Source organism: Nelumbo lutea, chromosome 4 (genome assembly GCF_056320005.1).
Source record: "Nelumbo lutea isolate HS-2025 chromosome 4, American lotus-T2T, whole genome shotgun sequence".
NCBI classification, from domain to species: domain Eukaryota; kingdom Viridiplantae; phylum Streptophyta; class Magnoliopsida; order Proteales; family Nelumbonaceae; genus Nelumbo; species Nelumbo lutea.
Genome location: NC_142687.1, coordinates 82,353,481 through 82,380,167, shown reverse-complemented (window position 1 = coordinate 82,380,167; position 26,687 = coordinate 82,353,481). Strand labels below are relative to the sequence as shown.

The following is a 26,687-nucleotide window of genomic DNA, read 5'->3' as shown; positions in this document are numbered from 1 at the left end:
GCAAAACTTTAATAATAAAGAAATAACAAAAATACATCTCAAATTTTCAATCTAAAAAATTTTCTGCCCATTTACATATTTAAATAAAAAGAGAGCTTCAAATAAAAAAAAAAAGGAATACGATTAATAAGGCTGACATGCCATTCAGGGGCAATTTGGTTATAAAAATTGCATTTATGCTTTAGAAAAAAAATACATTGACATTCCCTGGATGTTTTGAAAAGTTATGGAGAGTTTAAGAGAAATGTTAAAAAGTCATAGTGAGTTTTAGACAATTCCCCTTCTTTTTCTTTTAATTTACGTGCAGCCAATAGCAGCTTTAGGGTACTGTGGGAATCATTGACATAGGGTTCCCTTGATGTTTTGAAAAGTTATGGTAAATTTAAGAGAAATGCTGAAAAGTTATAATGAGTTTTAGACACTTTCCCTTCATTTTCTTTTGGTTTATATATAGCCAATCGCAACTTTAGCATGTTGTGCAAATGATTTGGTTTAATTAAAAAGAAATCAAATTTACCCAAAACAGGAATAATTTCTCAAAACACTAATTAACAAAATGCTTTTTATGCCCAAAGTTATTTTGTATTTAGTCAGTAAATGAAGTACAAAAAAAGTATGTTCCCATAAAAAAAATTACAAGTATATATTCATCAAGGAGCCTCTCCTCTTGTTTTCTTCTTCCTGTCCCTATTAAAGAAAATTGATAGATGACATAGTGATACTAGAACAACAAAGGAAGCCCTAAGATGAATGGGAGGTATATGTGCATGGGGTTGAGGGCTGCCTTGTGGGCACTGTCAAAATGAAAACGGTTATAAGGGTCGTCGTAGTAACCGTCGTTGGCACGGTACATGTAGTACCACACGTTGAAGTTTCCTGCAATATCAACAACATTCTACTTAATTCTTGTTAATTGAATTGAATGTTAATAAATTCAAATGTTAATTATCATAATAATTCATAGACCCCCTTCCTTTTTCGGATAAATTGATCGACCAGTAAATTGTTCATGAAGATATCGGAGAGTATTAGTTACCCTTGCAAGATCAGTAAGCAATTTACCGATCCCCTGAATAGCATAAAAATATTAGAAATTTAGGGTTCGCTTGGATTGCAGTCGGAATCGGAATTGAAATACTTTAGAATCAGAATCAGAATGGTCTATTCCTATAGTATGCTTGTTTCAGATAAGAATGAGAATGAAAATTAAAATCAGCATGAATAGGACTTCATTCCTAAGGAAGTGGCAATGAATGATCATTCCCTCAAATGGGGAAATGCCATTCCAACAGGAATAGGATTCAAATGCCACCCAACCAAATAATTGGAATCGGAATAACTATACTCCAAACTCTTATTCCCACGAACCAAACAAAGCCTTATTTATCCAGATATATTTTACCTAAAAAGCACTTGCCATTTGGTAAGTGTTTTTTTTAAAGATCTTTTGGAAGATTTTACAGCCAAAGATGTAGTGAGTTTTTATGTAATGTCTCATCTTTCTGCACAAAGATGAGACAAAAAAAGACGAAAAGCTCTATTTTTAGTTTTCTAAAATAAGCTCGAATCTAACTTGTTGTATAATTTCAGAATACAATGTTTCCACCAAAAATTCCTCCAACCAAATAGAAAAAGACCAAAAAAACAAAATACTAGACTTCTAAAAAACCGACAACCCTCACAGAAAAACATACAAAAAACGGCATAACCCATAATGGCCATATTATATTAATGCAAGTAAAAACGAACGAGGCGTCAGTCAAAATCAACAACAACAAGTTGGGGCGGGCGGGATTACCTCTATCTCGACCGTAGCTGCATCCGGCCCTGAGTGCGTTTCTGACGTCTCGTAGGGTGGCTCTATTGTAAAATGTGAAGTGAGATAATACATGGCTGACGCAGCGGAGAACCAGGTCCGTCTCCACAAAGCAAGGCCCTCCGCAGAATGCGTCGGTTTCTTCACGGGGCACGTCCAGCCGCCCGCTCTCCGTCAGTCTATAAGCTTCGTAGCACCTTTTGTATATCTTAATTAATTTGTTTAATAAAATATGAAATCACAAATTAAACAGACGCCAATTGTCAGTACATATAGTCGAAACTGTGGTTCAACAACCTTATCGTTTCACGTTAGAGCGTTGTTTTGGTTTTGGCATTCGTTTTCATTTTAAATTAAAAAACAAAACAAAAATCAAACATCTTTCATACATAACCATTGTCGAAACACTGCAACTCTCTCCCCACGATTTGAGACGTTGGGTCGCCCTCTGCACATTCTCCCGTCAAATTCACATTGTTAAATTCCAACACTTGAAAAAAAAAATTAAATTCAAATATAGAGGGTATTAAATGGATTATGGCCACCTCCCCTCACAACTAAAAGCTATGAATGGATCAGAATTCAGTTTGAGCCAAATAATTTTTATTAATCTGATTTATTCTTTCCAGTGTGCCTCGCACCGATATCACAACACTTGCGGCCGTAAATTTGGAATATTTTCATTCATTCATGGAGGGAAGATATTGGATTCTCATGCACAACTACAACACTGTGACGAGGAGTGGAAAGAGAGGGGAAATTTATATGGAAAACTCTATTATGATAGGGACTTTTGGAGCATAAGGGGGCCATGGCTCCACCCATGGGCACGCTCTATGAGAAGCAAATCTGAATTCGGAGAGTGCAATAATCCCACGCCCATACAAAAACTGCTGTTCACATTTAAACAGAAGCTATATATATATTATAAGAAATTTTATGCCTAATATTAATGTACAGACCTACCTGATATGCAGCAGGAGACAGAAAAGAAGAAGAGAGTTAGAAGAAAGATCCAACATTTCCAGGTTAACGAGAATGCCATCTCATAACCTCTTGAGAGAACTGAAAGGTCTGAGGGGAGAGGAAGGAAGTCATTTGTTTGATATTTATACAAATAATCTTATAGCTGTAGATTGTGTATTACAAAAGCATTTTTCTTTGATTGACTAAAATATCCTTGTTTAATTCTTACATTTCTATTTCCGTCAGCTACTTTCTCTGGCATAGTCACGAATCACAAAGTTCATAAAGCTTCTGTTTTGAATTGGCTCATTTCGAGATCTTTAACGTTAACGTACTACCTCCGGTTATTGACCATGGTTTTAAAAACCGATCACACTTGATAAGTTTCTGGGTCAAATGGTCCGACCGTCCAATCTTATATAATTGAAAGTACAATTGGGAAGAGAATGGACAGTTGGAATGTGTGACCAGACCCCATCTCGAAAACTATATTCTGCGTCGACCCCTTTCAAGAAAAAGCGGGTTAACCAGAGAGAGAGATGCTACTTTCTTTCTGCTGTGCTACTTCCTTTCCTATACGGATAAGGTTAAATATGTAAATTCCATTGCAAAATTAAAGGGATGTGGACGGTTGGAATATAAGTCACCAACTTTTACTCGTTGCTGACTTCTGTTTAACCTAAACCTGCTTTGTTTTGACTTCATCTGTTCATCTCGTCGCGGAAGTTGGGTTCTTAGGCCAATAATGAAATGGGCTTGCTTCTGGGCTTCCTTTTCTCTCTTTGTGTATTTTTGTTTTTAAATTTCCAGTGGCTTGATTTTTTTTTCTAAGTTGATCTTGATCAGACCAACGTCTCTGATCATGACAAGTTAACCAAACGTGAATTATTTGATTTATTGTTATTCAAATGCTTTCTCAATACTCTACCCAGGGAAGGGAAGACCGTGTTCTTCCTTTTCCTTTTGAATTAAGAAACCTTTATATTGAGAGCTTTTCTCATTGTAGAATGCGTTTGATCAATATTAATGATGAATAAAATGTAGAACGACATATAAAACCATGGGCGCTTGCTGTTCTCATAGTTTACTATTAATCAATCATATGGTTAATAAAAAGAAAAGAGATAATTTTAGAGATTTATATATAAGGATTGGCTCATAATCTAATGACCTAAGCTTTTGGATTAAAATCGGTATCCACCTCTTATGTATAAATCCTGTTATTGCATAACATACATTTTAAAAAATACAACTCAGATCTATTCACTATAATTTGTTATATCCTCTAAAATAGACTAGCTCTTACAAGGATATGGTTTTCTAGATATATCTTAATTGTTACTTGTTACTTGTTTTATATTATCTCTTCAATAGGATAATTGCATTTAATAAACAAAAGTAGGTGTTTGGTACAGTAACGTTTTTAATATTCATCTATATTATCCAACGTCTAAGATGATGCCATATTGATGTCACATCATTGCACTATTGGCAGCAATGCAATGTTTTCTTAGAAAATATTGAATTTGGCATTGCTCAAGACCACACTTTCCCGATTTCCAAGGTGTGGTCTAGAGCAACATTTTTTTTTTCTAAAAAAACAATATCAAACATGAAGGCATTGTTTGAAGTATCACTTTCTCTGATGTGGCACCTACATGGCGTCCTTTCCTCAGAAAACAACATTGATGCCAAACATCACCAGAGGCTTCTCCTTTGCCTTGCATTAAATTGGCTAGTGATTTGGGCGACCCCAAGTTTTGATAAATAGTATGGTATTGATCAACATTGGTCTCCTTTTGTCACCTGTTTTTTACAATAGTAGTCTACCCTAGGTTACTGAAGGCTAGGGCTGTTCAAATTCCGTTATCAAATCGAGAACCGAACAGAATTACTCAATTTGATTTGGTTATTTTGGTTTTCGGTTCGGTTCTGTTTTAAGATTTTAAAATTTTCAGTTTTCAGTTCGGTTTGAGAAGAAAATGCAACCGAACCACACCAAAAATCGAATTAACCAAAAGACACACATATTCACATTTTAATTATAAATATTCATATTAATATTAGCATTAATATATATTAACATTACTATTAATATTAATAATAATATATAATATGTATTTTAATTATAAATGTTGTTTTATTTAATAATAATCATTAATATAAATATAAACAACATTTATATTTTAACTAAATGAGTTAACCGAATTAAAACCAAAAAAACCGATTTAAATTCAGTTTGATTTGGTTCAGTTTCGTATCTTGTTTGGTATAACCAAAATACCAAAATGTTGGTTAGGTTCTATTTTCGATCCAACTCAACCCAACCGAATGAACACCCCTACTGAAGGCGCCCATTTAAAGGTTAAGTAGTGGACAGCTGGACATTAATTATATAATGAATATCTCTTTTTTTTCATCTCAAGGCTCAATTTGGGAAAAGTACATAAACATATTTAGAAATACAATGTACAAGACTTTGCACTATACATATTTATATTTGCACTCATTCCAAATTAAGCCTAACCAAAATACATTTAGTATGGCCCTAAGAAGAATGTTTCATTTATCAAAATTATGAGTGCCCAAATCACTATTTTGATAAAAGAGGATGCATATGATATGATCTTATTTGAAATGAAGTTTTTTTTTTTTTTTTATTAATCACTGCCTGACACTCTCATAAGGGTCGCTACTCTTTTAAGTGAACAGTACAACATCACATCAACATCTGTTTTCTTACAGAGATTATGATAGTGAGATTTGAAACGGCACCACTGTTAGGGCAATTTATCCAACGCACTAACTGGGCTACCTCTCAGTTATTTGAAACTAAGTTGGATACAACCAAAATGAATGACATGGTTGGGATAAAGCTTTGATGATGATGATGATGATATAGTTTTTTCCTTATGAATAAAGAAAAATATTATTAATCTGAGCATGGATTTAAACAGACATTCAATAAAAAAACAGACCCTCGCTGAAGTGTTTAATAACTAAATAAAACAACTGTGAGCCACTTAAGCAACCAAAACCATGTAGCCATACATTGCCTCAAGGACTTTACTAAGTGTAAGAATTGATGTGTTCATTTTTATATCATCTAACTTCTAGTTGGTTGAACTGAATTGAATTGAGTCATGGTCTTACCCATAAGAAAAGGTAAGAGACGTGGGAGTATTAATAAGTAGTGATATTAGGTGTTGTTCCTTGTCACATTCAAGGTAGAAGTAGAATCTGTCTATTATCATTTCTACCTCACTTTCTGTTTACCATAAAACATAATTGTTTGGTAATGACTTAAGTAAAAAATGTGTTTAGATCGAGCGAAAGGTATTTTTTTATTAATCTTTTTGACTAATCAAAGCAAAATCAGGCAGTTGCAACTTATAAGTCATTTTTCACCACTAAACCAGAGCAAATTTAACAAAGCAGCAGTTGGAAACTTTTCCTTGAATTGATCTTAATTTCACGAGTCATTACTTGGTTAACAAATTGTCTCTTTAGCTAATCTGGATATATCTTTCTACAGACATCACACGTTTTATTATTTAATCAAGAACCTGAACGGCCATCCACCAAAAAATTAGAAGAAAAAAAAAAATTCTGACTTCATCTGCTGAGACCACCTTTGTTGCACCAAACCCATAACCACGGCGGACGGGCGGAGGAAGTGGACCAGAGCATTAATGACCTGAGTATAGAAAGACCTGAACTGAAACATTTATTAAGGCTGCATTTGGTTGGAGATGCCGCTAAATCTGAGGTGATGCACGAATCGAGGATGGCAATCAGATAGTCTTGCTGGTAGGTGGGGTGAGATTCAAGGATGAGGCTGTGCTTTAAGACCTGCAATCAAGGAAGAAGTCAAAGGCTCGAGGAATTATCCCCGGGTAAGTATTCCAACGCTCAAGTAAGTAGGAGGTGGTGGATGGCTGGGCCGAGCTATAGGGGTGCTGGTCTGGGCTAATTAGTAGTATGGGTGTTAGAAGTTGGGAGAGTCCCTTACCCCGAGCATGGAGTACCTTTTTATAGCCAGAGGGGCAGTATCCTGATTGGAGTAGGTTTCTAAGGAAATCGGGGCAGAGTTCCCCACTGAGGTTACAGGGGGTAGAGTCCTACTTGGCAGAGTTGTCTTCCTATCCCTATCCGCTAGGCAGGCTTATCCACGAGAGGCATAGTTGACGTGGTCGGCGGGATCATGGTAATGCCATAGCACGGCCGGACTGTGCCGGCATGGCCGAGCTGTGACAGATGGCCACGAGCCTCTGGGCCAGCTTAGCCATGTCCCCAACATCACTCCCCCAGTTCCGAAGCCTAGGGATGAGGTTCCCTAGGTTCGTTGCCCGACTAAGGAACTTCCGAGCATGTGTATCGTCCGTGTCGTGTTGGTCGTTGCCGAGGAGTCCTCCGATTATTAGCTACAGAACTTAAATGAGAACCAAAATTTTGGTTCCTGAACCACTCCCCCAGTTCTGCTGTCGAGGAGGGGGAGTGCTCGGCCAGACTACTGTGTGGCCTTGTGGCCATAAGCTGCCTAGCCAAGGATTTGAGTGGCCTAGCTGAGGATCCGTGTCGAAGGCTGGACCAGTACTGTAGTTGAACCGACGCAATTAATGGGCGTAATTGCTGCCTGTCGAGGATGCAACTTCGGTTTCTGAGGCCTCCTGTCAAACGTTATTGGTCGCGTCGATTGGCCTTCAGAGGCATTGTCAGAGGTGCTTCATCTGCATCATTGATCTCTCCTCAGTCTGTGCCCTTGATGTTTTTAAAAGGGAAGGGGGGGGGGGGGCTATCCTTAGTATTGCTTGCAGGAGTGTTTGGCATTCACTACTCGGCAGATTCTTCGGTCATACATTTTGGCAGGTAGCTTGGCAGATAGCTCAGTGGATAGCTTAGTAGATAGCTCGGTAGCTTTTTCTCTTCAGCTCCGTAAATTGTCCGGTATGTCCTCTTCCTCATCCGGGTCCTCTAGTAGTTCTAGTTCCATCTCTTCTCGCGACTCGACCTATGAGCCTGAGCTAAGAGATTTCGTGGCTGCTGTAGTTGAGGAAGACAAGGTTGGTTCCTTTGGGATGGAGGCGGAGCTTCCTCTTTGAGCAGGTCGTCGGTTCGGTATCACTCCCGACATCTTGGCGCCCGGGGATATGGCTCGGATCCGTGCTACGTACGCCATTCCCACGGAATACCAAATGAGGTGTCCGCTGCCCGGGGAGATGGCCACTGATGCTCAGCTCGATGAGTTGTATGTTTATGAGCACAGCTTGGAGGCTGGGCTAAGGTTACCATTGAGCGAGGGGTTCGTCGAGGTGCTAAACTGGTACAGGGCATTGCCGGTGCAGCTAATGCCGAACTCCGTTAGGTTTTTGCTCGGCCTTATGTCCTAATGTGTCGTCCATGATATCAAACTAACCCTAGGGATGGTGAGCTTTATGCTCCAACTGAAACACCACCAGCAGGGGTACTATTACTTCTCCACTCGGCGGAATATTCGATTGTTGGTCGGGGGCCCCTTCTTCTGTGAAGCACTGGAAGGAGTCTTTCTTCTTTGTGCGCATCCCCGAGGGTCTCCTTTTTCCTGTTGAGATGCGGGGGCCGAGGATGACTCAGTCATAGCCCCGATGGTTGGCACTTACTTGTGAGGAGAGGTCGGCCCTAAGCATGATCCATGAAATCGATGTTATCACGTACACATGCTCGAAGATGCTAATGCTCGCCAGGCTAATGGAAAGGGTGGCCAGTCTATTTCCTTTACTTTTGTTTGCAGAGTTAAATTTACCTTGCCTGTTTTGTACTTACCTTGGGTATCCTGTGTTGCAGGTGTGAGTATGGTCAGCGAGGAAGAGATTGTTCGCCGGATGAAGGTGCTCCGACAAAGGCAGAAACGAGCCGGTGTGCAACCGAAGGGTTGTCTCAAGGCAGAAGAGCAGGCACGATCCGATGACAGGGTGGCTCATCGGCGAAGAAGAGTCTGGTAGCGGGAGGTCAAGGTGGATGACATTGTCGTGGTTGACCCTGGAGGGGTTCGTCGTCCCACAGGTGCATCGATAACTGAGGCAGACAACAGCTTGGGTCTACATGTGCCGAGGTGGTCAGTTCACGTGGATGATAATCTGGAGATGCTTGGGGTTCCCGAGTAGTTACTATGGGGAATCATGACAATGTCAATAGCTCGGGAATCAGTCGGGGTCAGTAGCGGAGCCTTGGAGTGTGCACTGTTGCGGTCTATTGCCCAGGTAAATCCTCTTATTCTTATTCCTTGTGTTTTGCTCTTCTTTTCGGTATACTTATCATGTTCGTCTACATAATGCTTGTGCAGCAATCGCACTAGTTGATCGTCTCCGAGACCTTCGATAATCGTACGAGCGGGAACACTTCGAGTACCTACGAAAGAAGGCCCAGTTGGTCGAGCTTCAGGCCGAAGGGGAGCGGCTGACCGTGCTGGAGAGGGAGGTGGCTGAGCTAAATGAGTAGCTGGCCGAGCAAGGTAGTCTTGTTCGGGAGATGAAGCGAGAGATCGCCGAGCTTAAGGCTGAGAGGGATAGGTTGAGGCAGGAGGCCGCTGAGGAAGCCGTCAATGAGTACAAGGCATCGGAGGAGATGCAACTGCATATGGACGAGTACGCTAAGGCTTCCTTCACGGTTGGGTTCAATCTTTTCCGATGAAGGATCCTTCGCCGCCACTTGGAGTTGGCTGTTGAGTCGTAAGGTTAGGATGCCTTTGATCCAAATTCTCTGTAAGGGTCCGCTGAGGGAGCTGAAGATGAGGTTGAAGCCGTTGTCGGTGCTACTGACTCTGTCACTGAGGATTGATCGGTTGCCTCCTATGCTTATTATTTTCTATGTTCTTTTTTTTTGGGATTGGTATGTCGAGCCTTAAACGATGTAATGGATAGTTTAGTTGAATGTTAATGTTTCTTTATCTGATCATGTGTTGCTACACTTGTACCTCTTTTTCTAGCCGAAGCCTATCTGGCCGGGTTGTTGTGTGTGTCGGGCTGGGCTATCCTTCTATCTTGTGCGGCTCTGTTGGTCGGAGTGTGGCCGGCCGTGCTATTGCGTGGGCCGGTGTCAGTTGTGCCTTGGGCAGCCTCTTTGTACTTCGCAATTTTAGTTCATCAGTTGAGGTATAGTTGGCCGAGATGTAGCCGGCCGGGCTATGCCTCGGTGTCCCTAGTGTTGTGCTAGCCAAGGTGTAGCCGGTCGGGCTATGGCTTGGTGTCCCTAGTCCTGTGTTGATCGAGGTGTTGTTGTTCGAGATCTTTCGGTTCTCGAGCTCTCAGCCATGGGATGCTCAGTTTCTGGTTTCAGGAGCCTTTGGGGCCCTTCTAAGGCTAGTTGTTTCCCAGCTAGCTCAGTCGTTAACCGGTGGTTGTACGGAGTTCCTTGACTACCCTCGGGCCTTGGTGGGTGGGGGCGTTCTTCCTCCACATTTAGGGTCAACCGTTGGTAGTTGAGTTGGGTAGCTTGGTCGGTAATGCGCTACCGAGCTGGGAATAATGGGCTCAACCGTTTGGGCATCGGCGAAGTCAGCTCAGTTGGCAATGCGGCTTAGCATGTGCATGTGTGGTGTGTGCGGTGGGCGTGGGTGCGCCTCTAGGTCTAATGGTAGTACATCCTAAAGATTGTCGAGTTCCAACTCCTTGGTATTGGTCAGCCTTCGAGGTCTTCAAGTCTATAAGTACTCGGTCTGAGGACTCTGGTGACCTTGTACGACCCTTCCCAGTTCGGTCTGAGCTTTCATTCTCTTGGTGTGGGGACTATGACTCTACGGAGAATGAAGTCTCGTGTCTTGAATTCGCGTCTTCTTACCTTCGAATCGTAATGTCATGCCACCTTCTGTTGTTGTGCAACCATCTTCACATGTGCTCGGTCCTGAGCTTCTTCTACTAGGTCCAACTCCGTGTGTAGATCTTCGTCATTCTGCCCCTCATCGAAGAGCTTGGTCTGAAGGGTTGGGGAACCTATTTCCACGGGGATCATGGCTTCGGCCCCGTAGGTCAAACTGAAAGGGGTCTCTCCAGTGGCAGTTCGCGGGGTCATCCTATAGGCCCAGAGAATGCTCGAAAACACCTCCACCCACCTTCCCTTGGCCTGATCTAGGCGTGTTTTTAGGCCATGTAGCAGGATGTAGTTGGTTACCTCGGTCTGCTCATTGCTCTGAGGTCGGTGTACTACAGTAGTCCGGTGATCGATCCTTAGATCGGCACAGAGGGCCTCGAACTTCTTGTCGATGAAATGTGTTCCATTGTCTGTGATGAGCACGTACGGGATACCGAAGCAGCAGACAATGCCTTGCTAAAAGAAGTTTCAGACATTGTGGGTGGTGATGCGTGCCAGAGCTTCGGCTTCTACCCACTTTGTGAAGTATTTCACCGCTATGAGAAGGAACTTCTATGCAATCGCGGTGGGGAAGTTGCCGAGGATGTCTATTTCCTACTAGGCGATCGGCTTCAAAGGGGTCACAGGCTGGTGATCGAGATTAGAGTGATGTTGGCAACTATCGCACTTCCGCACTAACTGGGTGGCATCCTGCTTCACCGTCGGCCAGAAATACCCCTGTCAGAGAGCCTTATGGGCTAGTGTGCGCACACTGGGGTGATCTCCGCAAATGCCTTCATGTATCTCCCTAAGGACATAGTTTGCTTCGACTGGGGGGAGGCACTTCAAGTATGGAAGCGTGTGGGAACAGCGGTAGAGTTGACCCAGTATCAGGCAGTACCTGGCTGCTCTGTGTTGGAATCTTTTCGCTTTTGCTCAATCCTCTGGGGAAGTGCCCTCTCGAAGATACTCGATTATGGGGTCCATCCAAGATGAGGCATGTTGCATTGGAAGGATGGGGATGGTTGATGGTGCAATGCTCGGTTGGGCCAGTGTGTCTAACCGGACATTTGAGTCATGGTTGTTCTACAGTGAGCTGGCGAGCTTTGAAAGGGCGTCGGCTCGAGGGATCTGCTGGATGTCGGAATTCTCGAGCTGTTGAATGAGCTCATGCACCTTTTGTAGGTAGCTCACCATGGAGGGAGTCCGAGCCTCAAACTGGACGTGGATTTGGTTGACCATTAGCTGAGAATCGTTGAAGGCTTCGATTCGCCGTGCCCCGAGGTCTAAAGCAAGGTAGAGCCCAGCAATCAGGGCCTCATATTCAGCCTCATTGTTGGATGCTTTGAATTCAAGCCTGAGGGCGTGTTCCAACACTATGTCGTTTGGGTCGAGGAGGATAAGGCCGGCGCCACTACCCTGCTGGTTTGACGAGCCATCTATATGGAGGGTCCATGTTGGGGGCAGTGGGGCCGGTTCCTCAATGGTAAATGTACATTCTGCGATGAAATCTGCCAAGGCCTGGGCTTTGATCGCTGGTCAGGGTGCGTACTCGATGTCGAATTCACTCAGTTCTATGTTCCACTTAACTAGGTGGCCCGACACTTTCGGTCTTTGTACACTTGCTTAAGGGGTTAGCTGGTGAGTACTCGAACGCTGTGGGCCTGGAAGTAGGGTCTAAGTTTTCTGGCTACGGTGACGAGTGACAGAGCCAACTTTTCAAGATTGGAGTACTGGGTCTCTACGCTGTTGAGGACCTTGCTGGTGTAGTAGATCGGCCTCTGTACCTGGTCCTCTTCTTTGACCAGTACTGAGCTGACAACCTCATCCCTGGCCAAAAGGTATTGCAATAGCTCATTCCTTGGGCTCGGCTTAGTCAGGAGAGACGATGAGCTCAGGTACTGCTTTAGTTCTTGGAAAGACTGCTCACACTTTTCTGTCCAGTGGAAGTCCTTTGGCCGTTTAAGGGCTTTGAAAAAGGGGAGGCACCGGTCCGTGGACTTGGACATAAACCTGCCAAGGGCAGCTATTCTCCCGGTGAGCTGTTGCACTTCCTTGTGAGTCTGGGAGGATGGCATGTCGAGGATGGCTTTTATCTTCTTCGGATTTGCTTCAATTCCTCTCTGTGTTACCATAAAACCCAAAAACTTGCCGGAGCCAACCCCAAAGGCACACTTGGTTGGGTTTAACCTCATCTTGTACTTTCTAGGTGTGTCTAAGACTTCGCGGAGGTCGGCTATGTGGTGTTTAGCCTTTTTGCTCTTCACGAGCATGTCGTCGACATATGCCTCCACGTTCCTACCGAGTTATTCTTTGAATACCTCATTCACCAGCCGCTGATAGGTGGCACCAATGTTTTTTAGGCCAAAGGGCATTTCATCATAGCAGTACAAGCTAAGGTCAGTGATAAAGGCTGTTCGCTCCTGGTTGTCCAGGTCCATCCTGATCTGGTTGTACCCTGAGAAGGTGTCCATAAAGCTTAGGAGCTCATGTCCTGTTGTTGTGTTGACGAGCTAGTCGATCCTCGGTAGGGGAAAGCTGTCTATGGGACATGCCTTATTCAGGTCGGTGAAGTCGATGCAGATTCTCCACTTTTCGTTGGTCTTCTTCACCATCACTACGTTGGACAACCAATCAGAGTTTTTGACTTCCCCAATGAAGCCGACGTCAAGCAACTTCTGTACTTCATCAATGATTATTTGCCACAGCTTTGTGGCAAAGTTTCTCTTCTTCTGCTTCACAGGTCGGTAACGGGGGTCGACGTTCAGCTGATGTGTGATAACTTCAGGGTCGATCCCCGGCAGGTCCTCTGCCAACCAATCAAATACATTGGCATTATTCATCGGTAGTCGCACAAGTTCATCTTGGAGGTGGTGGTCGCCTAGCAGGGAGCTAACTTGGATTGTCTTTTTGAGATCATCCTCAAATAGGGGGACCTGGATGAGGTTTTCCACGGGTCGGCCGCATTGTGCCTTTACTTTGTCACGTAGGTCATATGCTTCTGCCATCAATGTCTCGGTCATTGGACGTGGTCTGCGACAGGATAACTGATAGCAATGTCGTGCTGTTTTCTGGTCTCCACGCACCACCCTTTCATGGCAATGTGGTACGTAGAGACTATGGCTTGCAGGGCGTTGAGGGTCGGCCTGTCGAGGATCACGTTGTAAGAGGAGGGGCAACACACCACGATGAAGTCTACAATGGCCGTCGCAGTCACATCACCATCTCCGATCAAGAGGGGAAGAGTTATTCTCCCAGTGGGCTGGAGGGACTCTCCCGAAAATCCCATCAAGGGAGTACTAACTAGTGTAAGCCGTTCTCTATCAATGCTGAGCTTTTCGAATGCATCTTCAAACAATACGTCAGCAAAACTCTCTATGTTGACTAGGATCCGCCGTAACTCAAAGTTGGCCACTTCGGCTGTGATGACCAAGGCGTCGTCGTGCGATGTTTGGACCCTTCGGAGGTCATTGTCAGTGAAGGTGATAGTTGTGTCTCGCCTCCTTCCGTGACCTCGGTCGTCGATCTCGCATAGTAGAGCATATCTTTTCCGTCCTGAGCTGCTTTCCCCTCCGGCGGTGATTCCTCCCGATATCACGTAGATGATGCCGGTTGGGGGGCCTCGGGGCGGGGGTTGCCGAGCTTCATCCGCTCTTCATTCCTCATGGGCTGACTTCTCCTTTCTGTCTATGAAGCCACTGAGATAACTGCTCCTAATCAGATCTTCGATATGATTGCGTAGGTCGAAACAGTTCTCCTTATCGTGGTTGTGGTCCTTGTGGAACTCGCAATATTTGTCTTGGTTCCTCTTGTTACTTTGCGTCTTCATCTTCTCGAGCCACCTGATGTAGTTGTGGTCGTAGATTTGCATCAAAATTTCAGACCGCAAAATATTAAGTGAAGTGAAATTCTGATAGGTCAGCAGAGGGGTGCGAGGTTTGTGGTTGGTCCGGTGATCTTATCTCTTGTGGTCTTTGTCTGACCTCTCAGATTTCCGCTCATCGATCTCTCTCCTTTTTCTGTCGAGCTTCTCATCTTCGTCTCTGAGCTGCGCCTGGACCTCTTCAGCGTTGGTATACTTCTGCGTGTGGCTCCTTAGCATGACCAACATTTGAGGAGGATTCTTGGAGATGGAGAAGTTGAATGAGGAAGGGTGGAGTCCGTGTTGTATGGCCGTCACCACAACTGATTGATTTAAGTCTCTGACTTGGAGTGCTTCTTTGTTGAACCTCGCCAGGTAATCTCTAAGGGACTCCTTCCTCTATCAAACTTGCATAAGGCTGGTTGAAGTTTTCCAATGCTTCTAACTAGCTGTGAACTGTGCTAGGAACTGGGTCTCCAGTTGGGCCCATGATGCTATAGACCCCAATGGCAGGGAGGAGTACCATGCCAAGGCTAGGCCCTACAACATGGTTACAAGGGCTTTTCACATCAGTCCCTCTGACGCACCATGTAGCATCATCTAGGCTTTGAGCGCCATGACATGGTCGAAAGGGTTGGAGTTCCCGTCATACTTGTCGAATTGGGGGGCTCGCCATCCGATAGGGGGTATCTCGTCCATGATGTCTTGGACGAAGTGTGGCTCCTTGGTGATATGCGTGGTGGCCTGCACAGGTTGGTTTACGGTAGGAATTGCGCTCTTATGGGTGGAAGTGCACTCTAACTCTTCCAGACGTTGTCCAAGCTCCTTAATTTTGACATCTCTGTTGTTCGGGGTTGTAGTGTGTATGGCTCCCTCTTGGGTCGTGTGGGGTGATCCTTGACCAAACTTGACTCGGCGACAGAGACTACGAAGGACGGCGTCCTTTTGCCGAGCCTTTCTATTTGGTGGGGATGCAGGCTGACTGGTGTGTCTGGCTATAGTAGTCCTGTCCACGGGAACAGGTTGTGGCGGTAGGCCTTCGGCTTACCCCTTACGTCTGACCAGCGTGCTTTGGGGTCCTCAGTCTGAGGATCGTCCTTCGTGCACGGCAGGGCGTGAGGGGGGACAACCCAGTTGGGTGGCACAGCAAACCCCAATGTCTGTATGAATTCGAAGATTGTATCAACCTTTTCTTGCATGGCTCGGAATTACACTGGATCTACTATGACCCAAGGTTGCGGGACTTCTTGGTGCAGGGAGTCACGGTATTGGTTCTCCCGAGACGGGGAATGGCCAACTGATCGTTCAGACTGGTTTTTAGGCATTTTAATCGCTTTCTTGATTACGCGGTGAGGAATGAAAGATTTTTGGGAAAGGCTTTTTGTGCGTTCCCACAGACGATGCCAATTTGATGTTGCTCAATCCGAGGTAGTGCACAAACTGAGGATGGCAATCATATAGTCCTTGTTGGCAGGTCGGGGCCGAGCTTCAAGGATGAGACTGCGCTTCAAGACCTACGATCAAGGAAGAAGTCAGAGGCCTGAGGAATTATCCCAGGGTTAATACTCCAATGCTTAAGTCAGTAGGAAGTGGTGGATGGTCGGGCTGAGCTATAGGGATGCTAGTCCGGGCTAATTAGTAGTATGGGTGTTAGAAGTTGGGAGAGTCCCTTAACTCGAGCATGGAGTACCTTTTTATAGGTAGAGGGTCCATATCTTGATCATAGTAGGTTTCCAGGGAAATCGGGGTAGAGTTCCCCACCGAGGTTACAAGGGGTAGAGTCCTACTCCTCGGTGGAGTTGTCTTCCCATCCCTATCTGCTAGGCGGGCTTATCCGTGAAAGGTGTAGCTGACATGGTCGGTGGGATCATGGTAATGCCGTAGCTCGGTTGGACTATGCCAACATGGCCGAGCTATAACAGATGGCCACGGGCCTCTGGGCCAGCTCAACCATGTCCCCAACAGTTGGAGTGCAATTTTATTTGTACTAATACAAATGAATAGAATGCAAATTTTTGTTTAATTTTGTTTTGGGTTTCAAACAAAACAAATCAGAATATATATACAAATCATTTATATTACCATTGTTTTGCATCAACCAAACACATCCTAAGGGATGATATAAGAGATGAGGCTTGAGGAGGCAATTTTCTGACCGTAACAACATTCTTAAGGGGAATTCGGATCTTTCTGCCAACAAAACATGTTCCAACCCTCTACCAATTTCATCTAACACTGAATATCTCACCATGAGACTATGACCCCCCATGTATGAGATGTGTGGTGTGAGATCATGTTGGTAGGTTGTTAGAATGCATTTTGTTGGCAGGCAATCTAGAAATGGATTAGCTGAACTTGGTAGTTATGTTTCAAACTGTAATCATAATATGGCTGGCGTGAGCCATTATAGTCGGTGGTGACACGCGTTTTGGCAACTCCCGGCTGGTAGGTGACTTGGATGCCTAGCTGAACAGTTCATAGCTGGAAGGTGGTTCAGATGCCTAGCTGAACAGTTCCTAGCTGAAAGGTGGCTTGGATGCCTAGCTGGAAGGTGGCTTAGATGCCTAGATGAACAATTCCTAGTTTGAAGGTGGCTTGGATGCCGAGTTGAATAATGACAAGCTATATAGTTTATTGGGGTGACCTGCATGGAAACAATGTCAAAGTGCCTGGGTTGCTTTACTCGGTGTGGGCACTCCGATGCTTAAGTTAGTGAGCTGGAGATTGTTGAGAGAGATAAAAGCGAAAGAGATAGAGAGTTACGAGAGCTAAGTTGCACATACCTTCTGAGGTTGGAGGTAAGGCCCTTATATAGGCATTGTTTGATGTGGTCTTCATGCACCACGTCCGAGACCTCTAAGAAGACGTGCTTAACCGGTCTGAAGTTCTCGGAGGTAGTCGTGCACATAGACCAGTCTTTGTGCCTTATTCGGTTTCCTTTGGAACATTCGGTGTGGGAGCCATCTTCTAAGAGACCCCAGAGTGACGAGATGCATGCAGAATTGGTTGGCAAGCACGTTTTGCAGGTCACCACCTAGACCTTAATCAGGTCTGCAAGCCCTCGAGGGAGGTCGCTCCTCACGTCGAAGTCACTTCAACCGATATTGACGAGGTACCATAGGTCGGCCCTGGACGAGGTGTTGCTAGTCGTCTTGAGTTGTGGACGAGGTTGCCAGATAGGTTTCCACCAGGTCGGCGGAGGCAGGTTGCCTGATCGAGGATGGAGGAAAGTCTTTGGATATAGGTCGCCAACTGAGACTCCATCATTTTTGTTAAGGCAAGTCATCGCCTAAATAGTGTTGGGGTATCATCCAATTGTCTTCAAATGACATGTGTCATAATGTTAATGGAGGGCCAAGTTTGCCCTCATCAATCACTCCCATAAATTTTTTAACGATTGAAACATGTAAAAATAAGCTTAAACTGAAATAAAAAAAAAGAAAAAAAGAAAAAGCATAAAGTGTGTGTGGGTGCATTCATGTTTTGAACTTTATACGGCATTTATCAAAATAAATAAAAAGGACGACTGACATAATGACATCATTTGGTGAGCCAACTACCCAACCGCCTAAAACCTGCCTTCTTTTTTATGAAATCTTGCATATATTCTAACCTTCCATTGAGAGAGCTAGAAATTTTCTCTTGGAGGGGTCGAGTTATATAAGTTTTTTTTGGGCTTACCGTAATGAAAATGTTATAATAAGTCAAACTCTTCCACTCTTTGTTTTGGTTCTAAAGTTGAAGTATGTTGGAATATTTTTTTTCGTAATCCTAAATTTCTAATATGGTTGTCAGATTGTGGAAAAAGAAAAAAAAGTAAAAAAAAAGTAGAAAAGAGAAAAAAAAGGGAAGATGGCGTTTAAAAACAAAATAGATAGATGTGGAGAAATAAAATAAACCTAAAAAATAAAGAATCTTTTAAAGAATTACTAAGTTATGTTGCTCCACCCCTAAATTAATATATTAACTAGTGAATGATCCCGTAGTAATTACGGGAAATCAGTAATGTTAATTTTATGTTATAGAATCAATAATGTTAAATATATTTATTAATATTTTAAATAATTATTAAAATTTTAAGAAATATTTATTTTAAAAAATAGCTTTTCAATAATTATTAGAATATAGATTAATAAAAATGGTTATGGATAATCACTTTTATATTTTCTGCATTCTTTTATGAATGTATTTAAAATGGTGGTAGTGGGTTATGGGCTTTAACATCAAATTCTCAGAAAATGCCATGTGTATAGTTTTCCAGAAAAATGAGAAGGCTATGTTTCTAAATGCCGGAATGGTGCAGAGCTATAGCCAGGTAGTGGGTTATGGACTTCAGCAGGAATTTCTCAAAAATTAACACATGTCTAACTTTCTAGAAAAATGAGAATGTCATTTGTCTGAATAGTGATAGTGGTTTGTGGGTTAGATAGGAGTGTTCGTTATATGGTTCAAACCATAAAATCGAATCAAGCCAAACCAAATTTGTGATTTGGTTCAGCTTCACTATTTTAAATAATAATACGGTTTATGATTTACAACTTGGTTTATTAAATTTTATGAACCAAACCAAACCATAAACCATATTAAAATAAATAAATAATATATAGAATATAAACATATATCAAAATTATTAATAATATATAAATTAATTTTTAATTTTTTACTTCCTCTCTTCTCCTTGATAATCTAGCCTTTTGCCCTTTTCCCTTTTGGTTTTCAGGTTTTCTTCTCAAAGAAGAGAAGACTGAACATTGAACGAGAGTTGAGACTCGAGAGGCAACCTCAGCCTTCCCTTCCTCTGTTCCTCAGACTCAGATAACGCCAACGATTCAGTGTTGTTGGCTTGCCACTGCCACTGGTTTGGTTTAGCTTGCCGCTTCCTCAAAGAATGCCGACAATTTAGTGCTGCCGAATTGCCACTACCGCTGGTTTGGTTTGGATTGCCGCTTGTCGCTTCCTCAGAGAACACAGACGATTTAGTGTTGCCGATTCGCGATAAATACTCTCTCTCTCTCTCTTATTCTCATTGTCTAATACAATGAAACCCTAATCATTCTCGCTGACCCACCTTTTTCACCGACTCACCAGTCAATGCCGATCATCTCTCTTCCAACGAAACCCTCTTCCTTTGTTCAACCGAACCCGTGGAGGAGGAAGATGTCATGGATTAGCCAATATACATTTAGTTAAGTCTAAGTTTTTGTTATTAGTTTTACATTTAATAAGGGTTTAGAGGTCATGGATTAGCCAATATACATTTATTCAATTTTCCTTTTATATATGATGTTATTTTAATATTTCTCTCATTTTATTGGTTGAAACCTGAAAGTATTGGGTTATATTTTTCAGTTTTCACTACGGCGTCACCCTCAGCTTGTGGATCTTGCAATGTAGGTTCAAATTTTTTAATTTTACTTTATTATTAAATATTCATATATTTTTTGTATGTAATTTGTGAATTTGTGTTGTTTTATTGATATCTATGTTATTCTTGTCTGTTAATTATTTTTTTTCTCTGTATTACGGTTTGGCTTGGTTTGATTTCTATATCAAAACGGTTTGATTTGGTGTAAGAATTTCCCAAACCGTAATTTATTAGTTTGATTTGACACATTCTCCAAACTGCATCAAACCGGACCATGAATACCCCTATATATTAATATGCTAGCTCATTGTTATAAGTCTCCACCAATATATGTAATAAACCATTTATATCTTAAATTTCTAAAACTATCTTTACGATTTAGCACTAACTCTTACTGTTTACATAAACACCCCAAATTTTCTAAAAATTAACATAAAACAAAATGTTAAATTTATCTCCACTATTCATCAAATTTTCAAAATATTTGATAATTTTCAAGATGAGTGAATTGATCACGTAACCGTAGCTTATCAATTCTCCATATGAGAACTTAGGTAACGAATTCCGGGAACCACCATTGCTTGAAAATCAAGGTTCTCCTTCTCCCTACTCAATCGTCCTTCCGAGAACCACCAACACCATCCCCAACGCAGAAAAAACTCGTAGGAAGTCCAATGGTGGGATTTACCTTCTGGCTTCACAAAACCACTGATGTTATCTAGGATGTTCAGTTTGTGTCTTTTTTGAGACGAGATATCCCCAAACTATTAAGAACTTTCTGCAAAGCACAGAAACTCTCTCTCTCTCTCTCTCGTTAATGAGAATTAACGTAAACAAAGCCTGAATGAGAATTAGCCTGTTGGTCTCGTTAATGAGAATTAGCAGCCACCACATCATAATCCCAGAAATCAACAAAAGCCCGTTGGTGTCGGTGTGGGTGCTTTTGTCTAGAGTCGTGTTTATTTTTATTCATGGTGGTCGTATCTATTGGAAAAATGGGATCACCGTAACTATGGAGGAGAAGTTCTGAGGCGCGTCTGAAGATATTGTCTTTAGAACGTTATTTGCCTCTACTCAGTTTCATTGAGTTTGCTGTTGGGTTACAGACAAATCCGTTCCCTGGATACAACAGAGCCTTGGGCGAGAAACTGCAGTCAGCAAAGTTGAAGAATCTTTGGAGAAACCTTCTGTGAGACTGTAGCAGACCAGACTGAGAGAGAGAGAGAAAGTGAATTTCGAAAATGTGTGTTTTTAGAGTTTGATTCATGCTCCTTAAATAGTTTATGAAGAAATATGAAGAAAAAGGTAGGTGCTGGTTCAGAGAGACACCTTGAACAATCACATTTTCAAACATTGTGACTATTTAAAAAGTAGTTAACAGTTAATGGCTGTTAACTTTGAATTGTGCCTCTTGATTACACCTGATTGAATCGTGACCGTTGATCTCATCAATGGTCAGCATCGCACCAAACCAAAGCCGCCCTTCGCGAGCGCGCGCGAAGTGTGAGCAAAGTGCGCCTCTAAAGCGCCACACACACGCGTGCGCGCGTGTTGTGCAGTACCAAACCCCCATACTCTCCTCTACTATTTCTAAGGAGTGTAAATCAGCTCCTATTAAAATATTGAAAACAAAGCTTATAATTTTCCATTGTAGGACAAGTTCAAAATTGGGTTTTGTAAGAGACAAGCTAATTTTTCAATCAAGTGTGCAGGTGCAATTTCTCATGTAATTGACCAATCAAACCCATTGCATTTAATCTCTTATGAGATTAAAATCCAACAGTATCTAGCGGTATCCTACACCTACTGTTACAGAGATGAGACAGAGACGTGGAGACGGGAACAGAGAGGTTTCAGGAACAAAGGTAAAAGGGTAATTTAGGAATATAGGTAAAAAGGATATTTTAGGAATTTTTTAAAAATATATCAATCACCTGCTATCACATGTGACAGGAAATTTAACAGTAAAAGAGGTTTTAGACAATTGTGAAAAAATGGGTTTTAAAAAAATATGTAAATAGTAAGGATATAGTTAGTCAATTAACTAAATCATAAGGGTAATTTAAAAAATTTGCGCTATTATTTATTGTAAATTGAATTATTAGTTGTTAAAAATATATAATTTTAACTTAGAAAAATATATATACTTTTAGCAAGGTTTGAAATTTTGATACGATACACCCTGTATTAGGCATATCATAACAGTGGAGCTCCGATATAGGAAATAAAGGGTTGTTTGGGAATTTGAGCATTTTCATGGGTCCCCTGACTAATTTTGAAATAAGAAGACACTAAGGACCCATTTGGTTCACAGTCGGAATCAGAATTGAAATCTTCAAAATCAGAATCAAAATGGTTTATTCCCATTGTCTATTTGGTTCGGATATGAATGAGAATGGAAATTAAAATCTATAGGAATGAGGTTTCATTCCCAAGGGAGGGGGAGGGAATGGTCATTCCCTCAAATGAAGGAACAATGCCATTCCGCCAGGAATGAGAATGGGATTCCGATTCTGTCTAACCAAAGAGTTAGAATCGGAAAGGGCTATTCCGATTCCATGAACCAAACAAGGCCTACAAAAACGGTGTTTTGTTGTATCTAAACACCCAATATGCCCGTTCGTGTGTATCAGGTATATCAATACTTTAAATGTTGATTTTTAGGGGTGAAATAGTCACCCAATTCCTATGCTTTATCATTCAAGAATTAAAATATGGTCATTTACTAGAATACTCCCTATAGTTTCATGGGTTTCCTTAAACCTACTCGCTAGTTTTTATTTTATTAAAACAATCACTTATGGTTTGCAACCTATTTACTTAATCAACCTATCAGTAAGAAATATTTGTTATACTATTCGAAAATAGTAATATGATCACCAAAATTGAGTGGAAAATATTTAAGGGCATGGGCCCATGATTGTTTATTCCAAAATTACCCATAACACTTCTTCACATAGAAAATAAATATGACCAAATAAAGTGGTTACTTGTGTCATATTAGGACAAAAATGGCATTTTCATTTTCTTTTGATTAAATCTATTCAAAATGAATGCTAGGTGTAACTATCATTTTTCGCTGTCATATAATGGAAGGTCGATTAAGTAAATCGATTGTAAATTATAGAGTAAGTTTTAATAAATCTATAAAACTATAGGGTGTATTTAGTTAAATAAACCATTAAAATAAGTCTCAGAAGTTGAATACTACATTTTTAAATTTGCATAGGTCCTATTTCCAAAACTAACAAGTTTCCAAATGCTACCTAAAATAGAGCCTAGAGGCATAAACGAGGTTCTAAAATTTCTGGTAATTTTAAGGAAATTATATGAGACGGAAAAGGAAATTATAAGTGTTTTGAAAACTTAACTACACAAATATGGAAAAGCTGGATCCTGGATGGATGGCGGATTAATGAGTCAAAAAATTTGGTTGGGTTGAACCCGGCAGTTAGCCCCATGGTTTTCAAAACCGGAATGGACCGGAAAAACTGGGAATCGGTCACTTGACCTGACCGGTTCTATTTTCCCCCAAAACTGTTTTTTTTTTCTCTAAAATCGTTGATTTTGGTCAGCAAATCGTTGAATCGGTCGGTTAACCATTCAAACGGTTTTGATCATTTCCTAATTTTTTTATTTTTTTGTCAAAACGGATTGAATGATCGGACCGTTCGAACCAGTAACCTGACCCCTAACCGGTTCATTTTTAAAAACCATGGTTAGCCCAATGAAATTGTTAAAATCATGAAAAAAAACTGAGAATCAATAAGTTGTTCAATTCATTGATTCAATTGTCAGAGTCAATTACTATTTCAAACACTTTTGATCTTGACTGATATTTGTTCGTGTTTAATTGCAATGTGAATTTATTTGCACAGATGCAAAATCATGGTGGTGCAAATGGTTTGTGCAAATCATGATTTATTTTTATTTTAAAATTTACCTTATTTTGTTTGATTGCAATACAAATTAAGTAAAATAAGACATGGAGAAGAATAAAATAAAATCCAAAACAAAATTAAATCAGAATTTGTATTCTTTTCATTTGCACTCTCATGCATTTATACTAATATAAATAAAATTGCACTGCAACCAAACACCGCCTAAAGAATGTTTTGGTGGTTCAACAGGGCAGTTAGCCATTCAATTCGCTGGTTTAACCGCCTGGTCATTACATTGCACAAGCTGGAACCACTTCAGTTTCTGGGCGGAGAAAGCAACGTCAATGAGGGTAGGAACTAAAGAAGATGATTGAGATGGCTTCTCCGATGATTTGCCACAATTTCCTGTCACTACTGCAACTTTCTGAAAAAGAGGAGAGAGGGAGAGAATTTGTTGGACTTGTATTCTCTCTTTCTCTCTCCCCCCTTATTTTCTGTTTTATTGTGAAAATTTGAAAGAAAATAATGAATAAAATAGTCTTTTGTTATGGTTTTCAAAACCGGACCGGATCAGACAGTCGGACTTGAAAAATTGGTAACTGTTCATCTCCTCTGGTTCGGTTATACTGTAAACCGCTATTCCTGAATAACTGTTGAAAAGGTCAAAAAATAGCTAATTCAGGCGATCGAACCGCTAAACCGTTTGACTCATGCAGCGGTTTGCGGGTTGCAAAATTTATTTTCGTTGGATTAAAAAAAAAAAACAAAAAAAGACATTCATGTCCCCCAATTCCAAAATTACGAGTTAGGGTTAGAACGGAAGTTCATTTTCATTCTAACCCTTGTAGCCTTCCTTCCTCTTAGACCTCATACCCCGATGAGGTGATCAACGACCTATGACAACCACAACCAATCATGACGATCGGCGACTATGGCGGATTTCCTTCCTCGCAAAAGGGCTTCATCTACGGTGGATTTCTTTTTGTAATCAATAGCAACAAGGAGCAGTGGCGGCGGGCGGTGAGCTTTGATTTTTTTGCTTAAAGTGTTTGGAAAACTCAATATGCTAAAAATTTAATTTATATATTTTATTTTTTTGTTTTTTGTGTTTTTTCCGTATTTTTTAGAATTTTCTGTATTTTATTTTTATATTTTCTATGTGTTTTGTAATATATTATTTTTGTATTTATATAGTTTTATTTTCTGTATTTTATTTAATTTTATTCTTTTTTTATTATTTATAAATATATTTTTAATTTTTAATTTATTTATGGCATCACGGGTCTGACCGTTTGACTCATACGGTTGAACCACTTAACCAGAAACCGATCCCCTACTTAGTTATGTTTCTGGATTGTTTTTAATAGCCGTGCTTTTTGTCATTTCTTTAACGGTGTCAATGGGACGGGAAAACTTAGGGGATGTTCTAAGACAATAGTTAAACAATAAGGGTATAAGTTTGTCAATTAGTTAAACAGTAGGGATAATTTAAAAAATTACCCAAAAAAATAAAGAATTAAATACTTCCATAAGGGGTAAAAATGAGTTCACATCCACACCCCACAGCACATCCTGACCTTGTATTGGGAACATCTCCTGTGATGTCAAATCGGGAGATATTTCCAATACAAGGCCGAGATGTGCTGTGGGGCATCGTGGGGCGCTGATGTGAAATCGGTGAAAATAAGAAAAAAAAAGCGGGAGCAAAATCAACAAAATCATGGAGATGCGGGGTATCGATCCCCGTACCTCTCGCATGCTAAGCGAGCGCTCTACCATCTGAGCTACATCCCCTTTCTGACCTTTTTGGGTCAAGTATCTCTTATGTTTAATTATCATCGGGAGATATTTCCAATACAAGGCCGAGATGTGCTGTGGGGCATCGTGGGGCGCTGATGTGAAATCGGTGAAAATAAGAAAAAAAAAGCGGGAGCAAAATCAACAAAATCGTGGAGATGCGGGGTATCGATCCCCGTACCTCTCGCATGCTAAGCGAGCGCTCTACCATCTGAGCTACATCCCCTTTCTGACCTTTTTGGGTCAAGTATCTCTTATGTTTAATTATCTTCGGGAGATATTTCCAATACAAGGCCGAGATGTGCTGTGGGGCATCGTGGGGCGTTGATGTGAAATCGGTGAAAATAAGAAAAAAAAAGCGGGAGCAAAATCAACAAAATCGTGGAGATGCGGGGTATCGATCCCCGTACCTCTCGCATGCTAAGCGAGCGCTCTACCATCTGAGCTACATCCCCTTACTGAGCTTTTTGGGTCAAGTATCTCTTATGTTTAATTATCATTGGGAGATATTCCCAATACAAGGCCGAGATGTGCTGTGGGGCATCGTGGGGCGCTGATGTGAAATCGGTGAAAATAAGAAAAAAAAAGCGGGAGCAAAATCAACAAAATCGTGGAGATGCGGGGTATCGATCCCCGTACCTCTCGCATGCAAAGCGAGCGCTCTACCATCTGAGCTACATCCCCTTACTGACCTTTTTGGGTCAAGTATCTCTTATGTTTAATTATCATCGGGAGATATTCCCAATACAAGGCCGAGATGTGCTGTGGGGCATCGTGGGGCGCTGATGTGAAATCGGTGAAAATAAGAAAAAAAAAGCGGGAGCAAAATCAACAAAATCGTGGAGATGCGGGGTATCGATCCCCGTACCTCTCGCATGCAAAGCGAGCGCTCTACCATCTGAGCTACATCCCCTTACTGACCTTTTTGGTCTTATGATTGCTTAGATGGTGGAAAGATGCGGAGAACAAGACAACTTAAATACAAATATTTTTATATTCTCTTTTATAAAAAACGTGAAATAAATAAAGAAAAGGTTATTTACTAAAACTACTCTATAATTTCATGGATTTATTAAAACCTATCTTATAGTTTGTATTTTACTTAGATACCCCTATAGTTTGCAATCAATTTAACCTTAATGTCTATTTGAATAAATTTATTAAAAAATGAAAATA

The 26,687-nt window shown here is 41.4% G+C and overlaps 1 protein-coding gene, 1 long non-coding RNA gene and 5 other non-coding genes across 7 annotated transcripts; 1 reads left to right on the top strand and 6 right to left on the bottom strand.

The window, feature by feature from the left end:
- Positions 1-560: 560 nt before the first annotated feature.
- On the bottom strand, positions 561-2,906 carry LOC148861346 (uncharacterized). Its single transcript, XM_088986552.1, has 4 exons — positions 2,783-2,906; positions 2,206-2,264; positions 1,799-2,024; positions 561-876 (listed from the first exon to the last, which is right to left on the bottom strand). Exons 1-4 carry the CDS (start codon positions 2,859-2,861, stop codon positions 722-724), a joined length of 519 nt encoding a protein of 172 aa, XP_088842678.1. The 5' UTR covers positions 2,862-2,906; the 3' UTR covers positions 561-721.
- Positions 2,907-19,164: 16,258 nt separating this feature from the next.
- LOC148861345 (uncharacterized) lies at positions 19,165-19,973 on the top strand. Its single transcript, XR_016094928.1, has 2 exons — positions 19,165-19,653; positions 19,818-19,973. It is a non-coding gene; the product is annotated as an uncharacterized LOC148861345 (long non-coding RNA).
- Positions 19,974-25,435: 5,462 nt separating this feature from the next.
- TRNAA-AGC (transfer RNA alanine (anticodon AGC)) lies at positions 25,436-25,508 on the bottom strand. Its single transcript has one exon. It is a non-coding gene; the product is annotated as a tRNA-Ala (tRNA).
- A 156-nt stretch (positions 25,509-25,664) lies between these two features.
- Positions 25,665-25,737, bottom strand: TRNAA-AGC (transfer RNA alanine (anticodon AGC)). The gene has a single exon. It is a non-coding gene; the product is annotated as a tRNA-Ala (tRNA).
- Positions 25,738-25,893: 156 nt separating this feature from the next.
- On the bottom strand, positions 25,894-25,966 carry TRNAA-AGC (transfer RNA alanine (anticodon AGC)). Its single transcript has one exon. It is a non-coding gene; the product is annotated as a tRNA-Ala (tRNA).
- Positions 25,967-26,122: 156 nt separating this feature from the next.
- On the bottom strand, positions 26,123-26,195 carry TRNAA-UGC (transfer RNA alanine (anticodon UGC)). The gene has a single exon. It is a non-coding gene; the product is annotated as a tRNA-Ala (tRNA).
- Positions 26,196-26,351: 156 nt separating this feature from the next.
- TRNAA-UGC (transfer RNA alanine (anticodon UGC)) lies at positions 26,352-26,424 on the bottom strand. Its single transcript has one exon. It is a non-coding gene; the product is annotated as a tRNA-Ala (tRNA).
- Positions 26,425-26,687: the final 263 nt, after the last annotated feature.